Source organism: Fusarium oxysporum, chromosome 4 (genome assembly GCF_000149955.1).
Source record: "Fusarium oxysporum f. sp. lycopersici 4287 chromosome 4, whole genome shotgun sequence".
Classification (NCBI taxonomy): Eukaryota; Fungi; Ascomycota; class Sordariomycetes; order Hypocreales; family Nectriaceae; genus Fusarium; species Fusarium oxysporum.
The window spans coordinates 2,587,617-2,602,829 of NC_030989.1; the positions used below are offsets into that span (position 1 = coordinate 2,587,617).

At 48.8% G+C, this 15,213-nt stretch overlaps 7 protein-coding genes and 1 non-coding gene across 15 annotated transcripts; 5 read left to right on the forward strand and 3 right to left on the reverse strand.

The window, feature by feature from the left end:
* Positions 1–211: 211 nt before the first annotated feature.
* FOXG_03786 (CTP synthase) lies at positions 212–3,126 on the reverse strand. 6 transcript variants are annotated; one of them, XM_018381636.1, is made up of 18 exons: positions 2,975–3,126; positions 2,908–2,916; positions 2,807–2,853; positions 2,747–2,755; positions 2,649–2,695; positions 2,562–2,598; positions 2,487–2,515; positions 2,364–2,430; positions 2,271–2,304; positions 2,209–2,216; positions 2,062–2,158; positions 2,003–2,010; positions 1,897–1,947; positions 1,708–1,848; positions 958–1,661; positions 665–910; positions 565–617; positions 212–513 (listed from the first exon to the last, which is right to left on the reverse strand). In XM_018381636.1, exons 1-18 carry the CDS (start codon positions 3,021–3,023, stop codon positions 407–409), a joined length of 1,743 nt encoding a protein of 580 aa, XP_018238179.1. In that variant the 5' UTR covers positions 3,024–3,126; the 3' UTR covers positions 212–406. The 6 variants fall into 6 exon arrangements, with proteins under 6 accessions (XP_018238179.1, XP_018238180.1, XP_018238181.1 ...); XM_018381637.1 differs by having other exon boundaries at positions 2,807–2,916; XM_018381638.1 differs by having other exon boundaries at positions 501–617.
* Positions 3,127–3,467: 341 nt separating this feature from the next.
* FOXG_03787 (uncharacterized protein) lies at positions 3,468–5,228 on the forward strand. 2 transcript variants are annotated; one of them, XM_018381642.1, is made up of 5 exons: positions 3,468–4,016; positions 4,085–4,101; positions 4,162–4,278; positions 4,327–4,705; positions 4,751–5,228. In XM_018381642.1, exons 1-5 carry the CDS (start codon positions 3,863–3,865, stop codon positions 5,098–5,100), a joined length of 1,017 nt encoding a protein of 338 aa, XP_018238185.1. In that variant the 5' UTR covers positions 3,468–3,862; the 3' UTR covers positions 5,101–5,228. The 2 variants fall into 2 exon arrangements, with proteins under 2 accessions (XP_018238185.1, XP_018238186.1); XM_018381643.1 differs by having other exon boundaries at positions 3,501–4,101.
* Positions 5,229–5,276: 48 nt separating this feature from the next.
* On the forward strand, positions 5,277–5,393 carry FOXG_18656. Its single transcript, XR_001936369.1, has one exon. It is a non-coding gene; the product is annotated as a 5S ribosomal RNA (ribosomal RNA).
* A 928-nt stretch (positions 5,394–6,321) lies between these two features.
* On the reverse strand, positions 6,322–7,110 carry FOXG_18657 (uncharacterized protein; the record flags this gene model as incomplete). Its single annotated transcript, XM_018398794.1, has 1 exon — positions 6,322–7,110. One exon carries the CDS (start codon positions 7,108–7,110, stop codon positions 6,322–6,324), a length of 789 nt encoding a protein of 262 aa, XP_018238187.1.
* Positions 7,111–7,789: 679 nt separating this feature from the next.
* On the forward strand, positions 7,790–9,404 carry FOXG_03788 (uncharacterized protein). The gene is made up of 2 exons (XM_018381644.1): positions 7,790–8,119; positions 8,173–9,404. The coding sequence occupies exons 1-2, from the start codon at positions 8,005–8,007 to the stop codon at positions 8,502–8,504; spliced, it is 447 nt and encodes a 148-aa protein (XP_018238188.1). The 5' UTR covers positions 7,790–8,004; the 3' UTR covers positions 8,505–9,404.
* Positions 8,227–11,616, reverse strand: FOXG_03789 (phosphate:H+ symporter). 2 transcript variants are annotated; one of them, XM_018381645.1, is made up of 5 exons: positions 10,341–11,616; positions 10,056–10,288; positions 9,511–10,007; positions 9,383–9,464; positions 8,227–9,335 (listed from the first exon to the last, which is right to left on the reverse strand). In XM_018381645.1, the coding sequence occupies exons 1-5, from the start codon at positions 10,874–10,876 to the stop codon at positions 8,980–8,982; spliced, it is 1,704 nt and encodes a 567-aa protein (XP_018238189.1). In that variant the 5' UTR covers positions 10,877–11,616; the 3' UTR covers positions 8,227–8,979. The 2 variants fall into 2 exon arrangements, with proteins under 2 accessions (XP_018238189.1, XP_018238190.1); XM_018381646.1 differs by having other exon boundaries at positions 9,383–10,007; positions 10,341–11,042.
* Positions 11,617–11,628: 12 nt separating this feature from the next.
* Positions 11,629–12,472, forward strand: FOXG_03790 (uncharacterized protein). The gene has a single exon (XM_018381647.1). The coding sequence runs from the start codon at positions 11,759–11,761 to the stop codon at positions 12,437–12,439; it is 681 nt and encodes a 226-aa protein (XP_018238191.1). The 5' UTR covers positions 11,629–11,758; the 3' UTR covers positions 12,440–12,472.
* A 109-nt stretch (positions 12,473–12,581) lies between these two features.
* FOXG_18658 (uncharacterized protein) lies at positions 12,582–14,247 on the forward strand. The gene has a single exon (XM_018398795.1). The coding sequence runs from the start codon at positions 13,416–13,418 to the stop codon at positions 14,034–14,036; it is 621 nt and encodes a 206-aa protein (XP_018238192.1). The 5' UTR covers positions 12,582–13,415; the 3' UTR covers positions 14,037–14,247.
* The last annotated feature ends 966 nt before the right edge of the window (positions 14,248–15,213 follow it).

The window sequence follows — 15,213 nt, forward strand, 5'->3', positions numbered from 1 at the left end:
GCAAACGATCGCAATCTTGCCGTCGCGAGGTTCAATTGGCAACGCATCGCACAGGACATATAAGGCAAATCTAGCAAGACGTTCAAGTCAGAACAGTGACGGGTGTGCCACAGTCGATTTATGGGCGAGCGGCAGATTTGCGAGAGTAGAAAAGTGTTGGAGTGGGCATCCAATTGATCATCAGTCACCGAGATTGAGAACTTCAAATTGAGAGCACTTCAGTATACAAAGCATCTGTAAATTCATGTCTATCATTTTCGCCAAGGTATAGTTCATTTTTAAGCACCCAACGCCGACCATGCAGTCTAAAAAGCCTCATTATCTCACGTCCTACGTAGATCTAAGCCCGTATGCCCCAATCCGTGGGACCGTATCCCAGTCTAAGCCTGACATTGAACTGCACCATCTAAAAATTGGTCACGTCGCTGACTCCGTTGGTGGCCTCCTTCTTCACGCGAGCGGCCTCGATAATCTCGTCGAGGCATCCGGAGCTGGCGGCGACAAGACCGAGCACTAATACAGTCAGTCATGGTGGGTGATGATCAGCGACATGGGGGTACTCACGCGAAGGTGCGGGGGCCAAGGTCTTGGACTTGTACTCAGGGTGAGCCTGGAGACTGTTGACGGTCAGCAATAGTCGGTACGCGCGATGGATGATACTCACCCGACGAAGAAGGGGTGATCCTTCAACTCAATGGTCTCAACTCGGACACCTTGGTCATCCATTGAGGTCAAGGAAAGACCAGCCTTCTCGAGATCCTCAATGTAGTCAGGGTTCACCTCATAGCGATGTCGGTGACGCTCCTCCACGACATCGGCTCCTCCGTACAAAGCTCGGAGCTTGCTCCATTCGGTGCCAGGCTTGAAGTGGCTTGTTCGGCTACCAAGTCTCATGGTACCACCCATTTTCCTGTTATTTATTAGCATCACTCCTGGATGCGTCCGACGTTGACTTACTCCTTGGAACCCTCAGGCATGAAGATGACAACCTTGTGCTCAGCGGTGGCCGAGAACTCCTCGGATGTCGCATCCTTGAGACCCATGACGTTACGAGCGTACTCAATGACAGCAGTTTGCATACCCAAGCAGATGCCGAGGTAGGGGAGCTTTCGCTCACGAGCCCACTTGGCGACATCAACCATACCACGGATACCTCGAGTACCGAAACCACCGGGAACGATGATACCCTGAGCTCGAACAACATGAGCCCAAGCCTCGTGGAACTTTCGGGGGTCCTTCTGCTGCATATCGGGTTCGAGGTGCTCGGAATCGACGGAGATGAGGTTCAGCTTGCGCTTGCATCGCATAGCAGAGTGCTCAAGTGCCTTGTGAACACTGAGATACGAGTCGTCAAGGCTGACGTACTTGCCAACCAAGACGATGTTGACGGGTTCCAGGTGTCGATCGGGAACAACGGTCTTCTTCCAGAGGTCCCAAAGTGCTTGGCCCTTTTGGGCCATGGGAGGAGCAACCTCGAGCTTCTCAAGGGCGAGACCCTTGCGCAGAAGCTTAAGAAGACCCTCCTGCTCGAGAAGGAGAGGGACCTGGTAGATGGTGTCCATGTTGCGGACGCCAATAACCTGCTCATCTTCGACTTGGCAGCTTCGGGCGATCTTTGTGATGGTGGCAACGTCGAGCTCTCGTTCGCAACGGCAAGCAATCTAGACATGTTAAATAAGGTCTGGAATCGAATCGCGCGATACATACCACATCGGGGATCAAACCGGCGCTTCGAACTTGTCGGATGGCGTGCTGAGTAGGCTTTGTCTTCTCCTCTCCATTGATGATAGGAACGTAGGAAACGCTGATGCTGAGGAAGTTGTCGCGGCCGAGTCTGTGTCGCAATTGCTTTATAGCTGTCAGTATTGGGCTTCGAGATCGGTCTGGGTGTCATACTGAAAGGGCCTCAACGAAAGGACCAGATTCGAGATCACCAATTGTTCCGCCCTGTCGCTAAGTCAGTCGCCGTTCTGGGCTATCGGAAATCGGTAAGAGATCGTACAAGCTCGACTATAGTGGGTTAGCGACTGTCGCGCTATATCTGGCTCATAAGTAACGTACTAATGCAAACATCTGGTGATTCGCCAGAAGCGTCAACTGGGATCTTGGCAACGCGCTCGATCCAGTTCTGAATGGCGTCTGTGATGTGGGGAACGACCTCGAATGCTGTTAGTCGGATCTACAAGATCGTAGTGCTGCGCAATGTACCTGAACAGCTAAGAACATCGTTAGCATCCGCATAAAACAACAATCTCAAACAAAACACATACTCTTTCCCAAGTAATCTCCTCGTCGCTCCTTCTCCTACATCAATTGTATTAGTGGTCGTCGATCGCGTATCGAAAATTCGTGAGAGTTCGTACAATGACCTGCTGGTAGATCTTGCCAGTGGTGATGTTGCTGTCACGGCTCAATTGGATGCCAAGGTATCTGCAGTACTATAAGCCCCTGGTCGAGCTTTTGCCGAGTCTAGTTGTCGAACATACCGCTCGTAGTTTCCAAGATCGAGATCGGTCTGAGGGGTCAGCGCAAAGTTTTTCGTGGGTGAGTATTAAGCGTACCTCGCCGCCATCATCGAGAACGAAGCACTCGCCGTGCCTGGGATGTGTTAACGGAAGAAACGACCATGGGATTGAGTCGCAACATACTCGAGAGGATTGAGAAGACCAGCGTCGGTGTTGATATAAGGATCGGTCTAGTCGAAGATTAGAATCGTCGGTGAGAGAGATTTGTCGGTGGGGTTTACTTTGATCGCCTGGTAACGTTAGTCAAAGCTCGTTCGGTGACCATGTTTGTCGTATCGTACCGTGACTCGAAGACCGAGAGTCTTGAGAAGAAGACCAGCGCTACTGGCTAACATTGGTGTCAGTCGTTGAGAAGATCAGCACAGCTCGTCAATTGCCATACCGATAATGCCTATGATTCACGAATTAGCAAGCCCTTCAGAACAAGAATGCGACGACGATAAGCGTACCTTTGCCGACACCAGAGATAACTCCGCCGCTCACAAGAACAACCTTCATGATGCCGTTTTTTCTGTCGATTGTTCGTTTATATAAAGTATTGAAACTGCTAATATTGCAGGGCGGAGTTGCTGGAAGTTTTGCACGGCGCGTTCGCAAAAACTTCAATCAACGAAAAGAAAGATTCGGCGGTGGGGTACGATTTCTGCCACGCCCTCCGAAGCTCAGAACGTTCACCGCTTTCCAAGAGTGGCTTAGAGATGACTCTGTGCGTCACGCCGTGGATTCATCCTGGTCGAGCCCCACCTGGCAGCCAGTGAACTGGTGGAACTGAAGCCATTCAGATATGTCTGTGTGAGCAGCCTAAAGTTTAACCTCATGGCCAGCAATCAGCTATGTAGAAGGCCTTCAGAACATTGAGGGGAGATAGAAAGTATCACATGCCAGAGTGAAAAGGTCCAGAGATTGCGTTGCATAGGAAATGATGGTTCACATGCTCAAACTGTTCCCCGCTATACTTTGTGTAAACACTGTTTATGAAGAACCTCCGCTAAAATCTCCCATTAGGGAAACAATATGTCGTGCAACAAGCTCGAATTGATATAGAGAGAATGTTATGAGATCAGGTCAATTTCGACAGATGACAGGCTCCCCGGCATCAACTGCAATACGATTAGAGAGCTCGCAATCGAGGCCAATTGCTTGGTGTATCTCTTGCTACAGGTTAGCAACAGTGATTGTAGGGATGGATCTCCAATGGCGGGGTAGTTTCACGATCCATCACCAATTGACCTCGGAAGCAACGAACAATTGCATTGTTCAGCGGCACCTCGCATAAGGTCAGATCTTTCTGTGTAATTTCTCTTCAAGCATTTAATTGATCTTAAAATACACTCATCATGATAGGTTTGCGGTTTCTTCATCATGTTCGTTCTACGACACACCTTCTCAGGACAGCGAAATGCTTCTCTACCTCATCAGCGCACAGCAGTCCATACGATAGAACAATACGGAACCTCAAAATAACAGACCAGACTCGAGTTATATACCAAGGTATACATGTGTCGTACTTTTTGTTTTTTTGGGAGAGATTGACTGATCATAGAACGCGAATCGAGTAGGCTTCACAGGCAAAGCCGTACGCACACACCTCAACCCCACGCGTCATGAAGCCAGACACTGACTTGACACAACGTAGGCAACCAAAAATGCACAAGACACAATAGAATATGGAACAAAGGTCGTCGGAGGCGTCTCTCCAGGCAAAGGTGGCCAGCCACACCTAGACCTTCCAGTCTTCAACACCGTCAAAGAGGTGAGTCTCACTAGGTCTCTCAATTGCCCAATCTAATGGCAGTCCCAGGCGATGGAGGAAGTCAAACCCGACGTCAGCGCCGTATTTGTTCCCGCAACATTCGCAGCTGCAGCTATTCTCGAAGCAATTGAAGCAGAGATTCCTCTTGTTGTCTCTGTAGCAGAGCACGTACCCGTTCACGATATGCTTCGGGTTCATGAGGTCTTGAGAACACAGTCGAAGACACGGCTGGTGGGTCCCAATTGTCCTGGTATCATCGCCCCAAACCAGTGTCGCGTAGGCATCATGCCCTACAAGCAGTATACTCGCGGCTGTGTTGGGATAGTGTCCAAATCAGGTACATTGAGTTACGAAGCTGTCGGATCAACTTCACGGGCTGGCCTGGGACAGAGTATCGTTGTAGGCATGGGAGGCGACATGCTACCAGGTAAGTCCTCATCATACGAGCTGATACGCCATTAATACAGAACAGGCACGACCCTGGCCGATGGACTGAAGCTCTTCTTCAGCCATGATGAAACCAAGGGAATCATCGTAATTGGAGAGATCGGGGGTGAGGCAGAGCTCGAGGCCGCGGAGCTCATTAGAGAGCACCGTCGCACATTCCCTAAACCGAAGCCTGTCATAGCGATGGTAGCAGGACGCACAGCGCCTGAAGGAAAGGCTATGGGACATGCCGGTGCGATCTGGAGAAACGGAGATGTTACTGCGGAGGCGAAAAGTAAAGCTCTCGAAGATGCGGGAGCTATCATCGTGCCGCACCCTGGTGTTATGGGTGAAAAGATGAAGGAGTTGCTTGGGATGAAGGTGTTTCTTCATTAGGTGAGCTTCAACGATGAGCTCGAACATTGGCATTGCTGTTCTTTCTTCTAATATGACCTCGCCATTGGCTGTGGTGATCCGACAGTCGCCTCAAGGTGACAACAGCCAACTTAAGCCATGATCTCTCCCGTAACGTCACTCACCTATGATCCCTGAGAGCAGACTGTCTGGTACATACGACCATACCTATCAGAGAACTCGGGATCCCGTCCGCTCTCCCATAGATAAGCTGGTAAGGGGGCGGATTAGTAGTTGGGTCGGTGACGACCAGCGAATCCCCGCTGTTGTATGTTTTTGCCGTTTTATCCTTTTGTTTCAATGTTGAAATTCTTTTTGCGTCGTTGTGACCATGACGTTGTAAAATGATGGTGTCGGTCAGCTGACTGTTGGCGTGTCACAAGGCCGCCAATCACCGCTACCTACCTAAGGCACACCCTTCTGGCTCGGGGACTCTTAACGCTGAAGAACTTTAAAGAAAGGATCTTTGATCTTTATACCTAATAGTTAGGCAATGAGGAGATCTAAGCAAAGCTTAGGCATCCATTGATGTGTGCTATAGATTCACTCAGTCAACCCCGTCGTAGGAAATAAACCTCTTGAGCCCTGGAGTTAATTAATTTCGACTCATGTTCAGCAAGTCTATACTGCTATCGATATTGATGACGTGTGATTCAACTCAATTCTCCGATCTGCGTCACACTTTCATTCCATTCTGACGTCCCAGTAACTTCTCCAGATCCGTCTGCCGCAACGATACAGCCACCGTGATTTCGTTCTGCGCACTTCGGGGCATGAAATACACGAGACCTTTTGATGCAGGCAGATGCCATGGAACCTGATACACCAAACAAACCAGTTGGGTTGGAACATATAGTCAGGGTTCCTACATTCAATCCTAGCCCAAGAGACTATAGTAACATCTAGCGAAGGGTTAAAAATTGCGTCGGAATTGAAGGTTGGATTGTCGTCTTCTCTGCCCTTATTCCATAAGTATTGTGCTACATCCTGACTGAGTACGCCTGGAGATGAGGCATTGTAGATATCCATGGCTATTCTCCCGATCGGGATAGTGCTTGGGTTGGTAAAGCTGGTGCAAGTCATGTGTTGAAATGCCCCCATATATTCCCCGTTCACCGCTCGGGCTTCGCGTGCATCGACCGTACGAAAGCATCTCACTGTCGTCCCCTGTTTGACTCGGTCGTCTCGTGCACAGCATATGTTTCACAATACAAAAGCGGTAAGAGCCTTATCAGTATCCACCAGGTATTGTGAGAGGCTGTCACTACTCATGCTCATGTCCTTTATGTCCTGAAGAGCGTCTTGATCGAAAGAGAATAAAGCCCATTTAATATTTCTTTCCTGAAACGATGTGGTTTGAAGCAACAGAAGATCCGGCACAAATCTGACAGGGATCCTGTCAGGCCTTTGCATCTTGTTGTCATTATGAAAAAACGCTGCGTGGTTTTCCATTCCCGATATCTCCAAGGATGTAAATGACTCCTGACTACAGGCTTTCGCCAGCATTCGAATGATCATACATAGGCCTGTCATGTCGAAGACTTTGCTATTCCCACTGATGGTGAGGACAGAAGCGCCTTTTTCGATGATGAACTTTAACTCCATCACAGGAAAGGGTCCTGAGTCCAGCGAAAACTCCTGTATGGGAACATCATTCCCGTTGATCCAAGCCATAGGAAAGTCCTCGTCTACGACACTTCTAAAATCAAATTGGGAGGGTTTTTGATGGTTCTCGACTTGGAAGCGCGGTGCCGTTTGGAACGGGATGATCCTGTATTTATTGTCTTCCTGCTTTGTGTATCCGTCATTTTTGACTTGGCCAGTGATCCAGGGGAATTGTTCCGAAAGGCGTTCCAGGCCCTGGTATATACCGGAAACAAATTCGGCGAATGACGAGGAGGGTTTGGTGAGGAAGACAAAGCAGAGGTTGTAATACTCTCCAAGATAGACTCTATTGGTCAAGGGGTCGAGTTCGATGTCCAGATCGAACATTTTGTACTGTAATGTTTGTTGATATCTATGCTGTACTGTGCTGTGTTGTGTTGTGTTGATGCTGAGTTTCTAATCGTGAGAGGAATCCTGGCCTCATGATATTGGCGAAGGAGAGTGAAAGAAGGGCAAGGAACACACATATAGAGCTTCTCGAGGCAACAGCGATGCAATCTTCAAAAGCAAGTGCAAATCAGAACAGGAACTTGGGTTTCCGAAGTTGATCAAATCCAACAGTGTATCTAAACCCAAGGCCTAGGCTGGGAATAATTAGAAAGATCACCATACTTTTATTAAATCTCGGACTATCTGCAATTTTCCTCAAGAGTGTTATAGCAAGAGACTGGGTGAGTTTGTGAACAACTCAATGCAAACTGTTGTACTTTGAAGCCAGGGAAAGCTATCACGAGCTCCTTGTTTTTTCCTCAGGGCCACAAGCATCAATGTCGGAAAGAGGCACAGAAACCTTATTTATCGATCTCTCATTAATTGACTTCCATTTCGATGATCTTCTCACCTAAAAAGAAGTATCGCACTCTTTTCCCCTTTGATTGGTGGACCGTGGAATAAACACCATCGTGGCTCATCCCTGTCGTCCTCCCACCAAATGACGTCGAGGCGCCACGAGAACCGGTTTTTAGAGCGGCACGCGCCACACCCAAAAGACACAGCATGGCATCACAATGCGTCTTGGTCAACCACCACCAAGAAATGAAACAGCCTATGAGATTTGCCTTGCGTCGTTTCAGATCCTTGCAAGGTGGATGACGTAGCAAGACGCGCAATGTGTATAAAGTGATGTCTTCAGCACAGTCTTTCACTCTGCTAGATTGCAAGATAAACAAGACGATAAACGATACAGCAGGTCCCACATAATTTTATTTGATATTCTTCAAAATGGAGTGGACTAAGGCTACCTATAACGAGCAGTACGAGAAGTGGGTTCCTTGGATAGAGGACATTTATCTTCGTTGGTTCACCAAGGACAACAAGACAAGCTATGCCGCCAAGCGTACGTTCTCTACATCTCTACATCCCAGCCCCTCCCTTCTAACATCACAATAGAAAACCTCGACAAGACCAAAGTCACTGGCATTGAACAAGTCGACACTCTCCAAGACGGCGTCCATAACCTCGCCGCCGGCCAAGTCGGCCAAGGAGGTCTTCTCCAACCCGTCGGCGACCTTGCATCAAAGGAGGGCGTGAACCGCGCCGAGCGACAAGGCCGTGATGAGAACGGCGGATACGTCAACAAGGATGTTCCAGGCTCCGGAGCCATGAACAGCACCGCGAATGCTGTTGTCGGTGGCGGCCAGGGTGCTGCCCAGGGACTACAAGATGTTGGAAAGGGTGTTGGTAACACCGTTGGCGGACTGCTTGGTGGTAAGAAGGAGTAAATAATTTCGATGCTTCCTTTTGGTGTTTTGGTAATGGACTTGGATAAAGGGCTGGGTATACCCTTCGGCTTCATGGTCTCGGTAAAGGATACGATACAGGGTACGGATAAGCGATACTATTATGTGAATGCTTAATTATTATTGGTAAATACCACGGAGCATACTATTTGCTTCAATACAGATTGATCCCCCCTAACATCATCTCTTCTTTCCTGACAAGCCGTGAATGAGCAGGGCCAAGACAACTGACAAGGAACGTGGATTCAGTAACTTGGTATTTATTTAGTGATTATTAATTTTGCTATAAACTTGTAATGTACTTGTTGGGTATCCAAGTATCTCAACCAAATCAAGGAATGTTTTAGTAAATCAGGTTCTGTTCCATCAGCCCAGCAGGGTCCGTAGATCACTGCCACGTTTCATGTGATACCAACGCAACCAATCAGCAGCCCCAACTTAAAAGAGTGACACACTTCTAAACGCTGGTTCCCTCATTCTTACCGGCGTGAGCCTCAGAATCAATGGTAGTCTCAGGGTTGTTGGCATAGTCATCCTCACCACTGAGCTCCTCAAGAGTCTTACGGGCAGTCTCAGGGATAAGGAGAGTAGTGAAGATACCGAGAAGCATGAAGAGAGCGTAGATCTCGAGGACGTGGTCCATCCAGGGGGCCTCGTTCTTGTCGGTGGCACCGTGGGTGCGGAGGATGGAGATGGCACCCTGGCCAATGATGGAACCAATCTTTCCTGAGGCAGCGGAGATACCATGGGAGGTAGATCGGTAGCGGGTAGGGAAGACCTCACCAGGGACGATGAAAGTGGTAGTGTTAGGGCCTGTAGTTGTTAGTATACGTTTTTTCGTGGAAGGAATAAAGACATACCGAAGTTGAAGAAGAACTGGGCAAGGACGTAAATAGCGAGGAGACCGTTGGAGGAGATATGGTTGTAAGCGAAACCCATGACCTAAACATGTTAGTGTTGTGAACCACCAGCCACGACAACAACTTACAATGAAGAGAATAGTCAGAATGATGAAACCACCAAGCTGAATAGTCTTTCGTCCAAGGGTATCGATAGTGGCAACAGACACCCAGTAACCAGGGACAGCACCAGCCAAGACGATAATGATGTTACCAACAGCAGTGTTGTACAAGAACTCGTACATGTTATTGGCATCCTTAGAAGAGTAACCGATGACCTTGAGGATAGTACCGTTATTCAAGCTGAGACCATAAAAGGCAACATCAAGACAGAACCATGAGCCAGCAGTACCGATGAGGATGGACAGGTTCTTCCACTTGCTGTAGTGCTGGCAGAAGTCGCTCCAGCTGGCCTTGGGGACCTGGAGGTTCGACTTGGCGCTGGCGTGGACTTGAGCACGGGCGATCTCGTCGGTGTCGCCCTCACGCTTTCCAGTCATGTAGGCCTTGACGTCCTCGTCGGCTTGCTCAACGTCACGGGCGACATCGAAGGTGTAACGGGGGGTCTCGGGGATGGTGAGACGGTCTATACCATGTCAGTGTTTGTTGAGAGGTCGAGATGTAAGTGACTTACAGTAGAGGGCAATGCAAGCAGGGACGGCACCGAAACCAACAAGGGTACGCCACATCTTGTCAACGGCGACCTGGCAGTCTCCAGTGCAGTGCTTGGTATCAGGGGCACTCTCGAGGGAAGACTTGAAGCCGAGTGTGAGGAACATCATGACGAGAGCGGCGACGAGCTGACCGATACCCTGCATGGCAAAGACGGCAGCCATCATGGCACCACGCCACTTAGTGGTAGCGAACCTGCGATGTTAGTCAACCTGGATATGATCGCCTTGAGTGTACATGAACTTACTCGGAGGTAATAATGGAAGAAAGGGGATAATCACCACCAATACCAACACCCATGACTACACGCCAGAAGATGATAAGACCAACAAGCGAGGTGGAAGGCGAACCGGCAGTCAGGGCCTGGGCAAGAGTCGCAAAGATGATGACAATAAGCTCCAGACCATACATCCTCTTACGACCGACAATATCGGCCAACATACCAAATCCAAGCTGTCCAATAACAGTACCAGCAGAAGTCGAAAGCTTGATAGCGTTATCAGAGCTGGTAGCAAGCTTTCCCTTGCCAGGATAATACACAATACCCAGCATGATGGTCAACATGGACACGCAGAAGATATCGTAGGAGTCAGTAAAGAAACCAACACCAGCAACGACACAGGCGCGGACATGGTACCATCCGAAAGGAGCCTTGTCGATCTCGGCGAGGGCAAGACGACGACGCTCATTGGGGTCGGCGATGTGAGCAAAGTCGTTGTGAAAGTTGTGGAAGGCATTGTTGCCGCCGCTTGTCTTGGCGACGGGACCAGGAGTGGCAGCCATTTTTGGAAGAATTATTTAAAGAACGATATGAAGAATAGAACTGGTCTTAGTTTCGCGTACGTCTACTTGGAAAGGGTACCCAGCGGCACGTTCACAAGAGAAATTATCCTTGCAGCCAAGAACAAGCCAAGAGATCTAGAAAAGAACATAACGATCTAATATATATAAACCGTCCTCGATATTAATCCCCCATAGTTCTCTTTTACAAAAATCCCATCGAGAGCCGTCCGAACCGAGACGCACCAGTCAAATTTTGTTTCTCGAGGACATGCTCTTCTAGAACTCGACATGCTATCTCCTGAGTCTCCATGCTCGGTATAGGATGAAGCACACGACACTTATAAGTGAGGACGAATAGACGTCGAGCTCCGTTCCCACGTGCATTCAAGCGTTGAGATTGCTTGGCTAAAAGCGTTCCAGGGTCTCGGGACACGGCACGGAATTAGCGTGGCTCCGACCCGCCTTGGCATCAAGAGTGACAGATTGAGGTGCATCTGGACTTGAATGGGGACACCGAGAGAGTAAGCTTGTCATTAAGGACTAAGCTTGTTGGTGGTAAAGTTTTGCTGCATTGGGACACCGAAGGCGTTTGGAGTCTTCAATATTTCGGGTATCACGGCTTCAGCTGAAGACAAGCGTCGATTGTGTTGCCGGTTTAATCCCGCGGGCCAAGACTTTTTCGACTTGGAGAGCACGTGTCTTCCAATGACTCTTCTAAGTCTGGGTATTCGAATTCTGCCTCTTTCTTTCTCTTGTGACCTATCTCTTCTTTTCGGGCCGTCGCTGTAAAGGGTGTTGTTGCATTCGCTTATACGCAAGGTTGTCGCATTCTTTGCGCGCGCATCATACGTCAACTTCTCACCTCACTCTTCAAACATCACCATGTCAGAGCCAACAGAACCGCCACCTCTGTCAATCGAGGTCCTAACCGACCCAAAAGAAAAGAAAGATGCTCTCAAACTCATCGCCGACAGTGTCGCGCAGCAGCGTCAAACAGCATCACGCGCCATGATCTTTCACCCCATTCCCCTCTCTGTCTTTATAGCCATTCTTGCGATCGCACACTATGGCGCGGGCATAGGCAAGGACATCAGCACCATGCTGATCATCTACCCCGGTATTATACTCACATACCTCGTCGCAATTCGATACTTCACCAGTGCGTACATTCGCATCGCTGAAGAGACGAATTGGCTTGACTGGATGAAGAAGGATGGTGTTGAGGATACCATCATCGGTGCGCGGTTCGGGAAGGACATCATCGCTGCAGTGGTCCTTCGACTGGAGAAGAGCAACAAGGCTGCCTTCATTCGTGCATGGACGACGAGGGCGCGGTACAGACGTCGAGGACTTGGTGGGGACATGTTGCGTGAGAGTGTCAAGATTGCGAAGCAGAAGTTGGGCAAGGGGTGCACCGTTGAGTTTGCGCAAGATCATGCAAACAGCGAGATGCCTCTCCATGAGCTCTTCAATGCTCCTTTCCTTGCGCGACAAATGAAAGCGAAGAAGGCGCTCAGTGCAGCACTGAAGGACTGGGATGAGGGCAAAGAGGGACCTCAATAGCGACGAGAGTTGGGTATGTATAAAAGTAATGTAAGTTCACTCACTCGCCCGTCTTAGATCACTGGTCGCTAACATGAAGCGGATATTCTTCATACTGCATGCGACGGGTGCGCGATGCGATCCTATCTGCTTGACTGAAGTCCGGTCAACTACAACCACCCGTACCACTGTGATTATTCCGCTCAGAGTGCGCGCAACCGGTTTCGTCTTTCCGAACCGGCGCCTCAAATAGCAAAAGCTGAGATTACACCAGCAATGGAGCCAAGGTTCTCTCCCTCGCTGCCACTTTCAGCCGTCCAGCTTCACGTTTGATGGTACAGTGACACAGCAGTATAGTTTATGGCCATTCAGTGTACAGGCCGTTTATCACCTTGGTGTCTCGCAACCCAACCGCCGTCATCCTCAGCGCATTTGGTGATTTACAGTTTGGAAGTGATGCTCATCTTTATGCGCCGAGTGCAGTGCCGAAATGAACAATGCAACATAGCCAAATGCCGACGACCATGGGCCATCGCTCTTGTCGCTGCCCTTAAAGACTATAATAACAGCAAAATCTCCCGAAATTGCATCTCAAACAAATACGGCCTGCTCCTCGTGTCTTCGCCAGTGTTTTCTGTTGTACCTGGATAAATGCGACCGTTGATGTTGTGGGCTTCTGGATATCATCTGCAAGTGTCACTAAGGACGACGACCCTGCAAATGCAATCCCTGGGTACGAATGCTTCCAGCAACATGTGCCCAAGTCTGTGCATTGAATCGAGAAAGGTCTGAAATCGATCGTTTGACATATTGCTGAGCAGGATGCTCAACGACAGGAGACGCAACACAGAAGCATGTATAAGCAGCAACTCTACGAACTACTGCAATCAAGACAGCTCACATCCCCGAAATGCCTTATGACATCCATCTATTTGAGCGCTTGCTCTCTCTCTCTCTCTGCTAGTTAGGCTGAGTATTCCAATGTTGAGCAACCTCGATGTGGATGGTGATCTTAGTTACGACAGAGGCCCTCCGACCGAGGCCAACAGGGCAGGCTTGTGAATGGGACCCGATGCTACAAAGGCTGCCACTGACTAGATTAATGCTTTTACATCTTTGCACCCTCTGTCGTAAGCTCTCGACGCCTTCAGCTCGCTGGACATCCCGGAGTTGTGAGCAACCATCACGAACGAAGCGGCCCCCAGCCATACTCTGCAGGCATATTGCCATCACGCAGCATCGGCATTCTCGCCAAACCCGAGTTTTTATTAATCATTATTCTGCATCAAATGTGGTCAACCAACACCTTTCGTGGTCGCTCAGCATGTTGATCAACTGGGCCTCTAGTCGATCATATAGATACGCGAACACGATCAACCAAGATCGTCGAGATCAGAACCACAGCATGTTGCATCGTGCGATCAAACTAATGCAAACTCCAATGTTTCACATAAAATGTCAATCGCGTACCACCAACCTTTCTCTCATTCCGTATTCCCCGTTCACCTCATCACCGATCTTATACCCGCGTTGCAGGAATGCCAACGACGGGCCGCGAGGGATGACACAACCCGCACACCGGGGCCTCTCCGCTCTGCTAGTATCTGCTCTAGAATGATTTGGAGACTTGCGCGATCAAGGGAGGCTCAAATAAAACATTTACTGGAGCATCTGTAGCGGGTTCCAGGTGATAATTCCATTCACATTCCAGTGTTGTTTTATCACAGCTTGTTGGGATCATAATGACTAAAAGATCTGGTAAACGGATTCGCTGTACTCGTTATGATTCGTGTAAATATTATGGTAAGAAATGGTGAACCCATATAAGCTATTTTCGGGCTCCAGATGTATCTCGATGTGGTGCTTCATGTCTCAAGTGACGTTGCCTCTAATATTCGAAGATTTGTGTAATACCAGCCCTAAGATATACAAGTAGCACATGAGATTACTCCAGAGTACACAAGCTCAATTATGAATTATCCCTCGACATTTGATTAAGCTTAAAGGCTTGCATGAACCATAAACAAATGCACGAAAGGTAGCTTTTCGGCGATACAGGGTAACGATCCTTCGTCAGAGATGCCTACAGTGGGTCAAGGCGATGCATGAAACTCGGAGTCTCAGAGAAGAATGGAGATGAATCATGCATATTCTGAGGCTGCGACAAATGCAGTTCTTACCCTACAACAACTTCAAATTGTTGATAATTATGGGTTTGACTGACTCTTTGCCAAGCTTTATGTTCATATCGCTTGTAACAGTGGATAAGAGAGATCTTAAGTGCTGACAGATGGTCAGAGTGTACCGCTGCGGATCATGTCCCCCGACGTGGGGGGTGAAATGCGATTGCAATTGGATGTCTTCAAGTGGTGGGATTGGACTGAGAATGTGGTTGCGAAATTCAATTCACATGGAAGAATGTGAAAGCTAGAGTTTGTCCATGTAATGGTCATCGGCAAATGCGCACCAATTGACTGAGGATTGAGTTGATTGACCGTTGACAAAAGTGCGCCATGATAAGAACGAACCCCTCGTCTAAACCCTGACCTCTCTTATCACGCACATCCTGGCCTCAATCACCAAAGGCTGCAACCTCTCTATCGGCCTCATCTCTCACAGTGATAAGCTTTTCCAAGATCCAGCCCTAGGTCATCTAACGATTTAGATCTCAATCTCCTTTTCCCATCAAATTTTCACGTCTAGACAATTTCTTCGCCACCTAAAAAAAAACCTCCCGACGCAGGTACCGAGCATGAGAAAACAGGGATTACAGGAGGCACACGCCCCCTTGGCAA